General features: G+C 38.9%; 1 protein-coding gene across 1 annotated transcript in view; it reads left to right on the top strand.

Moving 5' to 3' along the window:
• The window catches only part of OTOGL (otogelin like), a 173,140-nt gene that overhangs the window by 103,989 nt on the left and 50,448 nt on the right, over positions 1-18,703 (top strand). The window contains exons 31-36 of the mRNA XM_043447277.1: positions 447-473; positions 6,031-6,198; positions 8,119-8,397; positions 10,400-10,517; positions 16,465-16,544; positions 16,859-16,900. Of these exons, the coding sequence (XP_043303212.1) occupies positions 447-473; positions 6,031-6,198; positions 8,119-8,397; positions 10,400-10,517; positions 16,465-16,544; positions 16,859-16,900 (714 nt within the window). The remainder of the gene's footprint in view (positions 1-446; positions 474-6,030; positions 6,199-8,118; positions 8,398-10,399; positions 10,518-16,464; positions 16,545-16,858; positions 16,901-18,703) is intronic.

Here is an 18,703-nt window from a genome sequence, read left to right as displayed (position 1 = left end):
TTTGCATATAGGGTTATCGTTACCATCTTTCTAAATTCCATATATATGCGTTAGTATGCTGTAATGTTCTTTATCTTTCTGGCTTACTTCACTCTGTATGGGGCTCCAGTTTCATCCATCTCATTAGGACTGGTTCAAATGAATTCTTTTTAATGGCTGAGTAATATTCCATGGTGTATATGTACCACAGCTTCCTTATCCATTCATCTGCTGATGGGCATCTAGGTTGCTTCCATGTCCTGGCTATTATAAACAGTGCTGCAATGAACATTGGGGTGCACGATTACACAGTACTCTTAAAGAATCCTCTTAGCTCATAGAAAATTCCCAAATAATGATGTCATTGAGTTCTTTCACCTGGTTATTGGTAAATCATATTTTGTACATATTCAAGCTAAGTGGTCAGATTCTTACTTAGTTTAACATTTCTTCTTTTACCCTTTTAGCACTTGATTGTGACTACTACAATGAAGGTATGTGACATATAAAGAATATCAGTATACTATTTTATTAAATGTATCTTTGGATTCACAGTTTTTGAACAACTTTTCTGGGAACAAAGTATGAATAGTTCATAATCTGGCATACAGTTAATCCTGGAACAAGGTGGGGTTGAAGGCACTAACCCTCTGCAATTGGTCACCCTCATATTCACAGTTCTACGTTCTCGGATTCAATTGACCATGGATTGTACTGTTCAGTTGCTTAAATTGTGTCTAACTCTTTTGTGACCCCATGGACTGTAGCCCACCAGGCTCCTCTGTCCATGGAATTTCCCAGGCTAGAATGCTAGCATGGGTTGCCATTTCCTTCTCTAGAGGATCTTCCAACCCAGGAATCAAATCCACGTCTCCTGCACTGGCAGGCAGATTCTTACCATTGAAGCCACCAGCGAACCCCACAGTGCTATATATTTCCTACTGAAGCAAATCTGCTTAGAAGTGGACTTGCACAGTTCAAATCATGTTGTTTGTGTCAACTGTATGACGCAATGAAAGCCATCGCCTTCTAAAATGTATCTAAATTTCTAAGTATTTGTGTTAAAATTTATTCCCTTGAAAAACAATAGAGTGTTGTAACTAAGTTCTCAGCATCAAGGAAGCTCCTAGTAGTCCTAGAATAATGTGAAGGAATGAATGAATGAGTAAAGTTAGCTAATTTTTTTGGTAAAAAGGATGAAGGATATACATACCTCTTACCATTACGAATAAAAATGGGCATTGTTTGAACTCTATTATGCTGTGGAAATTATAGAAAGAAATAATAATATAGAAATTTAGCTGTCATTTTACAGAAAATAATTATTTATATATTATCAGAATGAGAACTGATTTAGTAATAATGAAAGTATCCTAGTCCCCCAAGCATTCAAATTTGCAACAGGAAGTCTAAAAGGAGTCAGTTCAGTTCAGTCACTCAGTTATGTCTGACTCTTCGTGACCCCATGGACTGCAGCATGCTAGGCCTCCCTGTCCATCACCAACTCCCGGAGTTTACTCAAACTAATGTCCATCGAGTTGGTGATGCCATCCAACCATCTCATCCTCTGTTGTCCCCTTCTCCTCCTGCCTTCAATATTTTCCAGCATCAGGGTCTTTTCCAATGAGTCAATGAGGCTAACAGAAGGTGCTGCCTAAAACCAAGGCATAGATGTAAGAAACTGAGAGCTATATCCTCATTGAAAATGCCAGACATTAGCAGAACCGATGCTGCTTTTTGTCAAACCTATTTGATGAGGAAGGCCTAGCCACTGAAACCTACTTCAGACAAAAAAAAGATGATCCAGGGAGGTGTCCGTTTTATTAGTAACTGGGCAAAAATCCATGATGAATAGGTTAGATTAACAGTTATAGGAGAGCTGACCCATTACAGAAAAAACCCAAACCAAATGAGCCAGGGAGAAATGTCAACTATAAAAGTACAAAGAAAGCCAGAAAATTTTAGTAAAATAGAGATGATACGTTAAAAAGAAAATGGACGTTTTAGTCAGAGGAGCCTGCTGTGCTGCAGTCCATGGAGTCACAAAAAGTCAGACACAACTTAGTGACTGAACAACAACAAATCCCTAATACTAACAATAGTTTTTGTTGCATTAATGATATTTTTATCATATAATTTAAGCTTCAAAATATGCCTGAAAAGCATAACATTACTATTAGTATTATTATTAACACTTTACAAAGGAAGAAATTGAGTGTAGATGAATGAAATAACTTGGTCCAAGTCATATAGCCAAAATGTGGTAAATGGGTTTATGAACAATCTAAGTCCGAACCAATGAGTTTGATCTCTGTGCTGCACTGTCTGGTAATGGTTAGCACGTCCCAGTCGAGGGAGGACCACAGCACATCTTTATCATGTGCTCTAACACAACGTGAAGACCGTAATAGGAGAAAAAACGCCAGTAACTCCCTCACTTAGGAATTCCTGCCTCATACAGCTCGGCCGTGAAAAATCTCCATCTGTGCCTTTATACTTCCTGGTGTTCCTTCTGCAGTCTCTTGGAAACAGAAGCAGAATTTTCTATGAATACTGAATTTCTACCTCTTGCTGTTTCAGATGTACTACTTTTTGTCAGTTAATCCACTGCATTTCTTTCTTCTAAGGTGTTACAAGATTCTTCAAATCAGCTCTTCTAGTTTCATTTGTTAACACTGTATTGGTAGTATTCAGAGGGTGAGCAAGGGACATTTTCTGTCATGAGTGACAGAGATTCTGTTTCCTGTGATCAAAGTAATAGGCGATAGAGTCAGCCTGCCAAGGAGAGGAAGAGATTGTGGGAAGAATGCGATGCCTAAGCTGGATAATTGAAGGGAAATGAAGAATTGTGGAAATTGTTGATGCTAATAAAAATAAATCATTTAAAATGGTTATCCTTAATTTGTTTCATCTCAATTTCACAACCATTGTAAAATTACCTAGTCTTTGCCCAGTCATAGCTGGTGTTTTCTCTGGACACTATGTTATTAAAATACTTAAATTATTCAAAACAAATGCAGAGATAAAAGACTGTGACTCTATAGGAGGAAATGTTTTTAAAAGTAGGAAACTTCAGAGGTTGCCGCTGAGATGAGTTTATAACCCTTCACACAGAGACTTTCTATAATAGTTTCATATTCATTTTTATGGAATTTGCTAAAAATATAAAGGTTCTGTTGCTGCAAGGAGTAGAAGACTTCAATATTTTGCTAAAAATTGTTACATAAGTTTTTAATTTCAGAGTGCTTCTATCAGATCGGATATACTGAATACTGTTTAAATAATCAATACAGGAAATGATTGCTTTTAGTATACAGAAATTATAATTCTCCCTACAGAAGATTAATGATAAAGTCAATGACTTTTGCCCTCAATTGCTAGTGAAAATGCAGGAAAACAATTCACATGCAAGATATCCATTAACTGGGAGTTGATTCAGAAGCTTTCATTTTTTTATACAAATGGATTTCTCAGATGACAATTGTCCCTTCATGTTGTTGTAGGAAGGCACTTGTCTTGTAGGGGAGAAAATATTTTGTTTAGTGGTCTGTCTCCTTTCTCCTATTCTCCTCTTGGACATCTGTGCCTGAGGGTGCTTGGAGCTTACAAGCAGTATTTGTATATGTCTTCTTCATTTTGAATTGTATTTCATAATTTATACATTTATGTACTCATTTGTACATTATTTACATATTCGCACAAATCTATGTATTTATAAGTTTATGTATATTTTCTTCTTAAAAGTCTAAGTTACTTCTGTCTTTCCTAGAGAATGAACTTGGAGGTGGTGGAGATGATGATGTAGTTCTATTTGGATGTTATAGATATTAGCTCCCAGAGAAACTGTGCAGGGTCTACATTTGTAACTACTCCTAAAGTCTTCACTGTATCTGATCAGTTCCATCTTGGTGTGGGAGCAAAGATGTTCAAATCTCTATGTGTACTCAAGGTGTCTGAAAGCGAAAGTTGCTCAGTAGTGTCTGACTGTTTCGACCCCATGGCCTGTCAGGCACCTCTGTCCATTGAATTCTCCAGGCAAGAATTCTGAAGTGGGTAGCTGTTTCTTTCTCCAAGGGAGCTTCGCAACCCAGGTCTCCCACACTGTAGGTGGATTTTTGACCATCTAAGCCCAACCGTGTCTGGGTCCTTACTAAAGCTCTTTCGTCACGGCTTAGAAGTGTTTCCAGCTCCTCAAAGTTGAAGTGTCTTGTTGATGAGTCAGTGGGTGGGACAGTGCTTGAGAATAACTTGTTCTATAACCCCTTCTCCTGGCCCTTGTGATGGAAATTTTGGGTCTTGTTCTCCTTCCTGTTTGGGAGAATTTTAAACCCTCTAATTCAATTATCTTCTCCTCTTCTCTTATGCCTGGTCTTGGTCCTGAAAGGGGAAAAACCCAGGTGGTTGATTTCTCCGATTTTTTTCCACTCCATCATAAGGATAGTCTGGGAAAGGAAAACTGTCCTTGAGATAAAAAGTGGAGAAAAGAGGAAAAATTAAATTCACTGAGGGCAACCAGATTGATCTTTTATGAAATCACCTATATTAGAATTTTATATAACCTACAACATAAATATCTAAATATAACTGTAAAAAGTACACAGCTAATAATTATGTGATTTAATTTGGATAATTCAGAAGAAATATCAAATTTTTAGAGTACCTCACTTTTTTTAAAACATTAAACATCATAGATTGGGTTGAAGGTAAACTAACCTTGTTGTCATAAAACAATGCATAAGTTTATTTTGAATGTCAGTGAGCTTTTAAAATAAATTATATACTTTTCTTTATAAGATGAAGTTCTTAGAAATATTAGTTTGAGTTTCAGGTTTAGTTACATACTAACTAGTTTTTTTTTTTTTTAACTACAGTATTTTCCACTTTATATAAAATGATTTAAGTGCATAGAAATGATAACATACATAAAATGACACTTCTCTGTTCAGCATCATCTTATTTTCTTCTCTATAGACATACCTCACTGATGAAATTCAATAATTCCCAAAACAGTAAAATATTATATACCATATCTGTGAATTCTGTTTTAATGCAATGAACCTACTAAGGAGAAATGATTTTTAGAAGACTAACAGAATGTCTTCCATTGATAGAACTAAACTTAAGTTTATGTACAGTAGAATCTTAAAATATCAAAGTGAAAGGTTGCCTAGACAAACATCTTCATAGAGGTGAGAAAATTTGAGGTCTAGAAATCTTAAGTCAACCTTTATTCATCACTGCTAAGTATTTGTGTATATATATAAACACACACACATTCATGTATACATATATCCTAAAGCACATATTCTAGGGACCTCCCTGGTGATCCAGTGGTTAAGACTTTGCCTTTCAATGCAGGGGGTGCGGGTTCAATTCCTGGTCAGGAAGCTAAGATCCCACATGCCTCATGGCCAAAAACCCAAAACATAAAAACAACAGAAGCGATATTGTAACAAATTCAATAAAATCTTTAAAAAATGGTCCACATCAAAAGAAATAAATGACATGTTCTAAATACATATGTATATATTCCAGATCAATATAATGCATCCTTTTTAATAATTTTATTTACTCATTTATTTTTGGCTCTGCTGGGTCTTCGTTGCTGTGCTGGCTATTCTCTGGTGGAGAGTGGGAGTGTCTCTCGAGTTGCAATGTGTGGGCGTCTCGTTGTGGTGGCACAGGCTCCAGGCGTCATGGGCTTCAGCAGTTGTGGTGTGTGAACTCAGTAATTGTGGCTCCAGGGCTCTAGAGCACAGGTTCAATAGTTGTGGCACATGGGCTTAGTCGCTCTGGGTCATGTGGGATCTCCCCAGACTCGGGATTGAACTTGTGTCTTCTGCATTGGCAGACAGATTCTTTACCACTGAGCAACCATGGAAGCCCTGATATAGTCTTTTTGAAGAGTTCAGTTATTTTGTTCATAATAAATGTTTAAATGCTCAATGATTTTGGAATACTTTTGTTATTAAAATTTATTCCATTGAAATGACAGCTTGAAATGTAAAACTCCTGTGCAAATTTATAATTTTCTCGTTTGTATTTGATTAGGACTTGGAGAAGGACCATATATGCTGGCAAGTTATGGGCAGACTGGCCTTATTCTGGGAGCCAATATGACCAGTGGAAGCATTTTCTCTCTGCCAAGAAGCAGTATTCATGGCAATTTATTTTTTAATTTTATGATCACTCCAGGCCTTTTCAAAGAGAAGGCATCATGTAAGTAGAATTTGCTACAGAAAATAATGATGTAGTTTTTCATTGACTCTTCATTTATACATGCAGTAAATATTAATTGGGGAATTTAATATCTTTATGTCATCTTTCTAGGTGCTCTAAAGGATTTGAAATAAAATAAGACACTGGCACACGAGCCAGCTCTCTCTTTTGTATATAAAATCATTTCTTTGTTAATCTATTGGCATATATATAGATGCAATTAGAATTGCAATTGTTTGGTTGGGTTTTTGGTCCTTGGTAAAGCACAGCTTCAATTTTCATTCTATTAGTCACAGAATTTAATTTGAAACTTTTGACTATTTTTAATAGTCTGCTGATAATTAACATGTGAAAGATTTTAATGCCAGATTAAAGAAAAAAGTCATAATTTAATATCAAGGAAGTTAAATTAAGAGCATAAATCAAAGTCTAGACAGTCACTGAGACAGACTGTTACCTTATGTGGCCTTGTCTGTCTTGGTACCCGGGCCCACATTTACTGGCTTGCCCCTGTAGATTTATACTGGTTGTATCCATTTGGCATCTGTTCTAACTGATGGTTGGTGTCCCTTTCTGAAGCATGATGTTCAGGGTACATTGTTACTATTCCAACCCTGCTTAGAGCCATGCATGTTGTGTTCTATCAACATAGGAAATATTTATTGAATGAATGAATCTGACCTAACTTCTACTAATTTTGAGAACTCTCCTGATTTTCCAGTTAAAATAAATTGCTTTATTCGTGTAAAAAGAGCTCCTTTAGTTCTTTTAATCTGTGAAAACACCTATCACAGTCTATGTTCTCGTTTATGTGTTAGTTATATATTTTTTCTTTTATAATTTTTATTTTTATCTTATTTATTTATTTATTTTTTAATTAGTTGAAGGCTAATTACTTCACAACATTTCAGTGGGTTTTGTCATACATTGATATGAATCAGCCATAGAGTTACACGTATTCCCCATCCCGATCCCCCCTCCCACCTCCCTCTCCACCCGATTCCTCTGGGTCTTCCCAGTGCACCAGGCCCGAGCACTTGTTCTTCTTTTCATATTCCAGGGCTCAGTAGAAGGGTTTGTAAATTTTAGGACACAATGAATTCTTTTTGAATCATTTATTGGACTTGAGAGAGCTCTTTATTGTATAATTTAAAATAATTAATGTTTTTAATAGAAAAATCCTTAGGTTCAAATTAAGTAAGACCTGAAGAAATTAATGCCTAAGAAATTAAATCTAAGTGCTCAGTTAAGAAACTTATACCGTGGGTTTTACAAATGTAAGGGAAACTTTTAAAACACATAACAAACAAGCATGACATTGCTCAAATGCTTTGTAGTTGTTCATTAGCTTTTTGATCATCTCTAGGGAAATAGACAATAAGGTTGAGTAAATAGTCATTTCTTAATGCAGTAAAATCACTTGAAAGAACATTTGCTCATTAAGAATTCAGTAATATTGAAATGCAGTGACATGTCTGAATTGATCTGTTTCTCTATTTCTTTTTCTTTTCTATCATCCAATTTAGCCATTTGTAGATTTTTCACATTTGAAAATGTTAAAGCTTGCAAGTGCAAATGTGCGTCCAATTAATTATTCAACTATTTGTATGGAGTTGTACATTCTGGGGTCCCAGGTTGACATTTCTTTTTTTTTTTCCTCCATGAACATGATCAATTATTTTAAAAAATAGAACTTGTGAAAGACTGGTATTTTTGGAGCTGTCACTCTTATGCATTGCCTTAAAATATTATTTTATTCCTTTAGAGATCTGTAATTCATTCCTAAAATCTTTGAGAATGGCATTAACTATTCATGACAATTGTACAGTTCTGTTTTTGTCAACCTTATATGTGAATTTTACAATGCCACCTTCTCCGGAGAGCCCAGGGAGTTGTCAAACAGACTGCTCTGTTTTCCAGCATTGGCACTTGTTTCTCTGGAATCTGCCGAAAGGCCCAACTACTTTCTCTGTGTCCACGATGATGATGCTCTTCGTTTGAAACTGTGGGAAGCGAATTCAGCCTTTCAGCAGAGAGCCACATTTTTTCACCATCAGGACCTCTGGATTCCTGGTTACAGCGCTTTTGAGTTATACAACAAGAAAGGCTTTTTCATCATATTGACAGATTCTAGTGCCAAAGCAGCAAAATATGATGATTCTGAAGAATTTAAGCATTTAAGCAGCTTCAGTGTGGAAGGTATGTGTCCTGAGAAGTCCATATATTAAGTAGATAATTTAAGGAGTGACAGAAAATATATTAGATTTTTAACTTAAAAATTATTTTAATGTGTATAATTAGTTGTATGACCTTAGTGAGTTTCTTAACCTCCCTATCCTTAAGTTTACACATCTTTCTCATGAAAGAAACAATACCTACTTTATAGGGTTATTTTGCTACATAAGTTAATGTAGTAAATTGTTTAGAATAGCCTTAAATGACATTATTTTTTATGATTGCCTCAATTTTTACTTTCAGTGCTGTCTGGGCATTGGAAATAGAGCTTACCCATGTCTTCTTCTTGTAGAGTTTTGTATCTACTTTTTCTTTCATAGAAGGCAACTTCTCACTTAGTCTGATTCTTAATGACAAAGATGATGTGTTTATCTCTTTGAATACTTCGAATACTTTGAATGTGTTCTTTGAATACTTCGGAGTCCAATTCTACTGACCTCTAGATTTTTCTGGTTCAGCAGAATCCCTGTCTTATTTCTAGAGATCCTTGCAGTTCTATAGCTGTTGAATTTTCTAAATTTCAGAGAGGAATCCTCACTGCCTCACCCAGTGTTAAAAGTCATGCTTTATTTTCAAAACCTAGGAGCTCAATATTTGCCTTGGGTCTCCCAAACTTTTTCATTCTAACCAACTTTTCTAAGTAATTTTAAGAAAGCTAATCATTTGCTTTTTTTTGTTGTGGTTAAATTTCTATAAATCTCTTTGGATGTTAGAAAGTTCAAACTGAGCTTCAAATTTTTGCCTATTGAATGGGGTTCCTGGTCTCATGAGAAAGAGTCACTGATGTGTATACAATATTCTGTAGAGTAAGTGTGATGGTTTTACTTGAGTTTTATTAAAAGTTGAATTTTGCAAGCCTCTATTTCTCCTCCATTACACAAATCCACTCCATCATAACCAGACCCAGTGGTTATCTACCTGAGCTTTGAACAACTGCAGTCAGCGGCATCATCCGAATCTCGGAAACCCATCTTTGTGGGCTTCCCAAACTTAGGAGACACTCTGGGTTTATTCTAGTCTTGGAACCAATCCTCTTTTATGACCCATGATTCTAGTAACCCAGGTTTAACTATTATTTTAATAATGAGATGTATAAGTGCCTTCCCCAAAGCCTCATTTTCCTTCTCAAACCTTGGAATTAAATTCTATATCTTAAGTCCAAGTAACATAACCTGTTTCCTGAACTTTCTGCCTTATGGAGCTCTCTTCTTCAGAGATAATTTTGGACTGCTGCAGAAGGACTACTCTGTGATGGGGGAAAGGGAAAGTATTAGCTGAGTTTGCAGGAGAAAAAGCGTCCATTAAGGGAAGTTTTTGTAACTATGAGCATGTATTATTAAAATCAATTCATTCATTTGTGTCATCAGATAATACTTACCATGTGCAAGGCAATGAGTTAAATTCTGTGGGAAGAACAAAGATGGAGTGTTCTCCTTAAGCTTCATGTCAGGCAATATGTCTTTGTCTTGCCATTTTCCTAATTGAATTTGGCATGTCACTTGGCTCCTGTTCGCCCCAATTTCCTCATTTATAAAATGGAGATAATTTTCACTCAATAGGGTTGTTGCAAGGATAAAATAGAATAACGGACAAAAAGCTATTTTGTAACAACTTAAATTCCAAATAAGTGTGTGCTATTATCATCATACATAGATCAGTGAACACCAACAAAACATAAATAAAGGAAGATGATTTAGAATTGTCCTTAGTCTCCTCCCACCTCTTGCTTTTTTAAATATTTGGAAGAAGAACTAACATTTTGATGTTCAACCTGAGCATGAAATGCCTTGATCACCAAGCGGTTACACTGTTTCCTGCCCCGCTCCCCACACCTCTGTCTCCCTGTCTTTTCTGCAGCATTATAATCAGAAAAGATTCAAACCCCGAAGGGTTTACTATTATAAACCACTGCGTTCCAAGCTGCCCATTAAAAATGTACACAATCTAAACTTCATTTTTTCCCCAGAAATCCAGGCAGCAGTGCCCTACAGGAGGATGTGTGAATGGAAATACGAACCTTGTGCCACTCCCTGTTTTAAAACGTGCAGTGACCCCGAAGCTCTCGCGTGTAAATTTCTTCCACCGTAAGTCATGTTTAACCACTAATGAACAGATTCTAGCATTAGCAGATTCTGTTCCCAGTGATTATTTTTTTTAGATTAAAAAAATTCTCAAGAATAATTTATTCTAGTTCCTCATTCATGAATTTGTTTCATTTTATTCAAGCAGTAGTTATTGAGAGTCTGCTCTATGCCAGCAATTCTTGTAGCTGCTGGGATACAGTATTGAACAAAGTATTTATCTATCTTTAGCTTAAGCATTTTGCTGCACTGAGGCAAAGAATAAAAAATTAAAATGTAAATATATAATGTGATCTATTGTTTAGATGGATGTATAATGGGCAAAAATAAAGGAAGGGAACAGGGAGCATAACACAGGTATGTGTGTTTGCTCATTAATACATGGTGGTCAGGGAAGAACAGGTTGACAAGGCCACATCTAGTAAGAGATGTGAAGGAAGTGAGGGAGCTAGCCATGTGGATATCTGGGGGAAAAGCGTTCCAATCTGAGAAAAGTAGGAAGGTCCAGTGTGGGAATATGTCTGGTGTGTTTGGGGATGGGCACCGAGGCTAGTTAATTGGGGCAAAGTGAACAAAACTGAGAGACATAGAAGAAAACGCCGGAAAAAGTGTCTGGCCAATCATCTAGGGCCTTGTAGCCTGTCGTGAGGACTTTGTCCTTTTCTCTGAGTAATGTCCTGGTGTATTTCGGAGCAGCAGAGCGGACACGGTCCTTTCACAAGTTTACACTGGCTATTGCACTGACTTTGGGGAAGGGGAGAACGAGGGCAGAAGTGGGCAGTGACACAGACAGGACGTGAAGGGAATTTCACTGGGCTGGTAGCCCTGGAGGTTATGGGGGAAGTGAACAGATCCTGCCTGCATCTTGAATTTAAGCCCATAGGGGTGCTGACAGATTTAACACCAATTATGAGAGAAAGAGGCTTCCTCAGTGGCTCAGTGGTTAAGAATCCACCCGCGGTGCAGGAGACGCAGCTTCGATCTCTGGGTTGGGAAGATCCCCTCAGGAGGGCATGGAAACCCACTCCAGTATTCTTGCCTGGAGAGTCCCATGGACAGAGGAGCCTGGTGGGCTGCAGTATACAGGGTCGCGAAGAGTCGGGCACGACTGAAGTGACTGAGCATGCGTGCGTGCACATGAGAGAAAGAGGAGGTGAGGACCCAGCTCAGGTCTCAGCATTTCATTGATTTCAGAGTCATATGAAATTGCCATCTTTGTGGTCAAATCTGGTCAAATATCAACAAACTCAAATGATTCAATTTAATGGAAGGATGGAGTTGCCAGTTACTGAGATAAGGAAGATATTAGGAGGAGCAGTTTAGGGGCAAAGTCACGAATTTGGTTTCAAGGATTTTAAATTTGAGACTGAAAATTATTCTTTGGATTTGGTAATCTGGAGAATAGGAAGAGGCAAAATAGAGATTGACAGTGTAACAGCTTTTTTTTTTTTTTGTTTTAAAGCAGTTTTTTGTTGTAAAGGAGAACAGAAAAATGCAACAGTAGTAGGAGGGGATATTTTTAAACGAATCATATTCCATTAGTCATTTATGAGCTTCTGCTCTACAACAAATACTGGTACTACAGAAGGTTCTGGCATATGAATAAGTGAGATGCAGTCCCTATTTCAAGGAGCCCAAAGTCTCGAGGAAGAAGACAGGAACACTAGCAGATAACTGACAGTGTGGGGAAAGAGGCCCGGAGGAATAAATGCCACAAGGACAACACATTGAAGTATTTATATATAGCACGACGCTCACTGTGCTACATGCTATAAAATGGGCAATCGCATTGTTCCCGTTGTCAGAAGAGAAAACAAACCAAGGCACAGAGAATTTAAGCAGCTTGCCTCAGACCACACAGCTTTCAGGCAGCTGAGCCAGAGTTTGAACAACGACATCCTGTTGGGCAACATGTGCTATGGGAACAGAGAGAAGGAAATGATCAGTTCAGTTCAGTTCAGTTCACTCGCTCAGTCCTGTCAGACTCTTTACAACCCCATGAATCGCAGCACGCCAGGCTTCCCTGTCCATCACCAACTCCTGGAGTCCACCCAAACCCATGTCCATTGAGTCGGTGATGCCATCCAGCCATCTCATCCTCTGTTGTCCTCTTCTCCTCCTGCCCCCAATCCCTCCCAGCATCAGGGTCTTTTCCAATGAGGCAACTCTTGGCATCAGGTGGCCAATGTATTGGAATTTCAGCTTCAGCATCAGTCCTTCCAATGAACACCCGGGACTGATCTCCTTTAGGGTGGACTGGTTGGATCTCCTCGCAGTCCAAGGGACTCTCAAGAGTCTTCTCCAACACCACAGTTCAAAAGCATCAATTTTTTGGCGCTCAGCTTTCTTCACAGTCCAACTCTCACATCCATACATGACCACTGGAAAAACCATAGCCTTGACTAGACGGACCTTTGTTGACAAAGTAATGTCGCTGCTTTTTAATGTTCTGTCTAGGTTACTTTTGTTTATTTTCTTAAAAATGAAAGCAACCAGTTCTTTCTGAAAATGAGCGTTCACCATTCACTTGGACCCTTCACATTCACAAACCTATTTCCTGTCTCTACTGGGAGCCATCAGCAGGCGGGAAATAACAGGGCCTTCATATGAGGGAGAGTATGCTGGGCAGGAAGGGATAAAATAGAGGCGAACAAAGACCATCCCTGGAACTGGGAAGGAAATGGAGCTATATTTGAAGTGGCATTTAGCTAGTTCGTTTCTTGTGGCATATACAGTCTCCAGGGTGGTTGAACCCAGACATTCAGTGCTTGCACTGTTTGGTCTATAGTTCCCCTGGTGTTTCTGCTTTGGTACGGTTAGAGCGCGGAGCAGAGACTCAGGATGAAACTTCACCCCTGCCAAGCCAGTTCTCATCTCTGTCTTCATCACCGTTTCCTTTCTGCTGCGCCCCTTTCCTGGCTGAGGCACCTCACTGTGGCTCCTCCTGATCCTTGCAGTCCCGCGAGGAGACCCAGGCACTGGCTTGGCGTGTCAGCATCGCCCGCACACCTCCTCCAAGTCCCCAGCAGAACCACCACGCTGGTTCTAGAGGATTTCCGTTTCTGGCACATAGCAAGTGTTGAAAATAAAAATATCTAGTGGAAATGAGAACTTTCATAAGAAAATATGCCAACTAGCATAGCCTAGAGCCCATATGTAAGTAGAGCTATTCCTATTACATAATATACCTATTATAAGAACTGTTCTGCATCTGAGGCGTGTTTATCAGTCAGAAGTCGACTAAATCACCAGTTGTATGACAGAGTAAAGAGAACCCTGCTGTGTGCAACCATGAAGACATTTTAATGGAACAAGTTACTGGGTTTTGGAAGATATTTTTAAAAGAATAGCTGTGGTTTTGACTTGCATAAAGCAATTGCAAAATAATTGAGTTGCATAAAAAAGTGGTGTTCATTTAATTTGGGGAGAGCCAACTGTCCCTGATATTTTCAGTAATTTAGTAACTTTTTCTTATATGCTTGACAAAATTTAGAGTAGGATAGGAATATCATATACTGGTTAAAGTTTTATTATTTAAGTTCATTCTATGAAATAAATAATTGGTCTCATAAGCTAAGCTGTTCATGTTTCTTAAAAAAAATTTGTGAAGAAAGTATCCCAGAGACGACCACGCAGTCTCCTGTTATAAGAGAAGCTAGCTTTTCTTGGGTTCGATTTCCTTCCATGAACAAGCGCCCTCTGGTGGCAACACGTGCCCAGATATCAAGTTAGTGCATATCCACACTGAATTGGAAGGCGGTTGTGGGTATTTTGGGTCCAAACTTTTACTTTATAGTTAAGGCAATTGGAAATATTTTACAATACTGACAGACTTTCCTGGATGTCCAGTGGTTAAAATTCCACTTTCAATGCAGAGCGCGCCGGTTCAATCTCTGGTCAAGTAACTAAGATTCCATATGCCGCATAGCCAAAAAAATTTCATTTAAATAAGTAAAATATTAAAAATAGTATTATAGCCTGCTGGTGTATTTTAGAGGCAGACAAGCAAGCCTTTTAAAACCCGTATGTACATTAATTCTCTCTAGTATGTGTGAGTCTAAGAACTGGCTGTACTTGAAGGGTATATTTCTTTTCAATCAAAACAAATTGGACTCTGAGACCCAATTGAACGACAAGGAAGATGTAGTGTTAGTCATCATCTTGGCTTCATTCCCTTAGAGCAGAAGCATTCAGGATGGTCTCATCTGTTTTGGGCTCTTGATTCCCAAATCCATTCTTAAAAGTTGGGATTCTTGCAAGTGCAGTGTGCCACATAAAAGATCAGATGTTTTGGAGCTTGAAGTTCAGTCTCAGGCTCATATACAACCATCTCCTCTCTGAGCACTGCTGCTCTTTCAGACACAGGCCCTGAGGCTCTTGAGAGAACTGTAGCCTCTGCCATTCCCCTTCTCTGTCCTCCTAGAGCAACCATGTCCCGACTCCATGTCTGCCACCCAGAGATTTCTAATTACATTCCAAAGACCTTAGGGCTTAATAATGGGCAGAGACAGCCACTGAACATTCTGATTTTGTCCTACCAACATCCTTATGAATATTCAAATAGTGTCTCTATCTTCTTATATCTGAGGGAGTGTAGGAAAATAATAGTATGATGAATATAGAGTAAAGTCACAATAAAGGATTCTTCTGCATTTGCATTAATTTATAGAAATGGCCTTGGTGTGTGCCAAATTTAAGCATATGTTTTGAATATCCTGTGTTCAGATTCTGCCTCAATCATGACTATCTTGTTATCATCCACTAGCTGTGGTTTCATACAATGTGGTATGATGGAATAACAGCAAGTGGAGCCATCCTTAGTGTTCGACAAGGAGAACAGAAAAATTTTAGGAAAACTGTATCTTCAGTTCAGTTCAGTTGCTCAGTTGTGCCTGACTCTTTGCGACCCCATGAACCACAGCACACCAGTCCTCCCTGTCCATCATCAGCTCCCGGAGTCCACCCAAACTCATGTCCTTCGAGTTGGTGATGTCACCAACCATCTCATCCTCCGTCGTCCCCTTCTCCTCCTGCCCTCAATCTTGCCCAGTATCAGGGTCTTTTCAGATGAGTCAGCTCTTCGCATCAGGTGGCCAAAGTATTGGAATTTCAGCTTCAGCATCAGTCCTTCCAATGAACACCCAGGACTTATCTCCTTTAGGACGGACTGGTTGGATCTCTTTGCAGTCCAAGGGACTCTCAAGAGTCTTCTCCAACACCACAGCTCAAAAACATCAATTCTTTGGCCCTCAGCTTTCTTTATAGTCCAACTCTCATATCCATACATGACTACTGGAAAAACCATAGCCTTGACTAGACGGACCTTTGTGGACAAAGTAATGTCTCTGCTTTTTAATATGCTGTCTAGGTTGGTTATAACTTTCCTTCCAAGGAGTAAGTGTCTTTTAATTTCATGGCTGCAATCACCATCTGCAGTGATTTTGGAGCCCAGAAAAATAAAGTCAGCCACTGTTTCCACTGTTTCCCCATCTATTTGCCGTGAACTGATGGGACCAGACGCCATGATCTTAGTTTTCTGAATGTTGAGTTTTAAGCCAGCGTTTTCACTCTCCTCTTTCACTTTCATCAAGAGGCTCTTTAGTTCTTCTTCACTCTCTGCCATAAGGGTGGTGTCATCTGCATATCTGAGGTTATTGATATTTCTCCTGGCAATCTTGATTCCAGCGTGTGCTTCTTCCAGCCCAGCTTTTCTCATAATGTACTCTGCATATAAGTTAAATAAGCAGGGTGACAATATACAGCCTTGATGTACTCCTTTTCCTATTTGGAACCAGTCTGTTGTTCCATGTCCTGTTCTAACTGTTGCTTCCTGACCTGCATACAGGTTATATTATATATATATATATATATATATTAGATATAATATGCATATATTAGATGCCATATATTATTATATTAAATTTTTTTCTTTAATTTTTTTCATGTGAAGGATTGAAGGATGCTTGCCCTACTGCCCTAAACATATGATCCTTGATGAAGTCACTCTCAAATGTGTCTATCCAGAAGACTGTAAGTTGAATCTTACTTAACTTATTCTGAAGTGTAAAATACTTGAATATATTTATATGGTGGCAAGTAACTATAAAAACAGACATTTTAGACAAACAATAAACCTTCATAAGATACTCCTTCATTGTCTTTTTCAAATTTTTTTGTTGTTGTTGTTCTGAATTACTTTTAAAACCATGCAAATTTTTCTTCTAACATTCCTCTTGCATCCTCTCTCCCAAAACATTTTCTGTATATGACCATTCTTATATGAACTGTGTGGGCTTCATTTTGAGCAAAACAGACTAAAGAAGAGTATCTTTGTTTCTTTGCAGGCATACCTCTGATTCCCACAGAGCCAGCATTAATTTCACCAGGTAAGCCATCTCTACCCATGTTTATAAGTATTGTAATTTTAGACATTAAATTAGCATTATGTAGTTTAGATCTTCGCACACTTAAACAGCTGCCGGTGTTAGTTATACCCAGCCCACTGGAGAACCCAGCAGTCACTTTTGTTTCACTAAGTAGCTGTTTACTGGATCAACGAGCCACATTTTCAGAATGGTTTCTGCACCTGGTCTGTCTCTGTCCCATTTCAGTTAGTGCAGATAATGAGAATGCCCCCACATTTTTGCCTAGAATTTGTTGCTGTTCAGCCTCTCAGTCATGTCCAACTCTTTGTGACCCCAAGGACTGCAGCACACCAGGCTTCCCTGTCCTTCACTATCTCCCAGAGTTTACTCAAACTCATGTCCATTGAGTCGATGATGCCATCCAACCATCTCATCCTCTGTTGTCCCCTTCTCCTGGCTTCAGTCTTGCCTAGCATCAGGGTCTTTTCCAGTGAATGAGTTCTTCACATCAGGTGTCCAAAGTGTTGGAGCTTCAGCTTCAGCATTGGTCCTTCCAATGAATATTCATGGTTGATTTCCTTTAGGATGGACTGGTTTGATCTCCAAGGGACTCTCAAGGGTCTTCTCCAACACCGCATTTCAAAAGCATCAATTCTTCGGTGCTCAGCCTTCTATATGGTCCAACTCTCACATCCGTCCATGACTCCTGGGAAAAGCACAGCTTTGACTAAACGGACCTAGTCAGCAAAGTGAGAGCTCTGCTTTTGAGTATGCTGTCTAGGTTTGTCATAGCTTTTCTTCCAAGGAGCAAGTGTCTTTTAATTTTATAGCTGCAATCACCATCTGCAGTGATTTTGGAGCCCAGGAAAATAAAATCTGCCAATTTCCCACTGTTTACCCATCTATTTGCCATGAAGTGATGGGACCAGGTGCCATGATCTTCACTTTTTGAATGTTGAGTTTTAGGCCGGCTTTTTCACACTCCTCTTTCACCTTCATCAAGAGGCTCTTTAGTTCCCCCTCACTTTCCTCCATTAAAGTAGCATCATCTGAATATCTAAGGTTGTTGATTTTTTTCCTGGAAATCTTGATTCCAGCTTACGATTCATCCAGCCCAGCATTTCTACGATGTACTCTGCATATAAGTTAAATAAGCAGGGTGACAATATACAGGCTTGATGCGCTCCTTTCCCAGTGGTGAACCAGTCGGTTGTTCCATGCATGCGAAGTTGCTCAGTTGTGTTTGACACTTTATGACCCTATGGACTATAGCCCACTGGGCTCCTGTCCATGGGATTATCCAGGGGAGAATACTGGAGTGAGTTGCCATTTTCTCCTCCAGGGGATCTTCCTAACCCAGGGATTAAACCCTCATCTCTTATGTCTCCTGCACTGGTGCTGGGTTCTTTACCACTAGTACCACCTGGGAATCCCATCATTTCTAACTATTGCTTCTTGACCTGCATACAGGTTTCTCAGGAGGCAGGTAGGGTGGTCTCTTATTCCCATGTCTTTAAGAATTTTCCAGTTTGTTGTGATCCACACAGTAAAAAGCTTTAGCATAGTCAGTGAAGAAGAAGTAGATGTTGGCATAAATCCTCTTGGATGAGGTTGCTATTAGCCCTACCATAGAGACTGCTGACTCTATGACTGGGCTGCCTTAGGCCAAGCAACTAAGGGGCCTCACCCATCAGCAGAAAATTAGATTAAAGCTTTACTGAGCATGGCCCTGCCCACCAGAGGAAGACCCAGTTTTCCCCACAGCCAGTCCCTCCCATCAGGAAGCTTGCATAGGCCTCTCTTATTTTTATCCATCAGAGGGCA

This window comes from Cervus canadensis, chromosome 25 (assembly GCF_019320065.1).
Source record: "Cervus canadensis isolate Bull #8, Minnesota chromosome 25, ASM1932006v1, whole genome shotgun sequence".
In the NCBI taxonomy this organism is placed as follows: Eukaryota; Metazoa; Chordata; class Mammalia; order Artiodactyla; family Cervidae; genus Cervus; species Cervus canadensis.
Note: the sequence above shows the minus strand (reverse complement) of the source record. Positions and strands in the feature narration are given on the sequence as shown.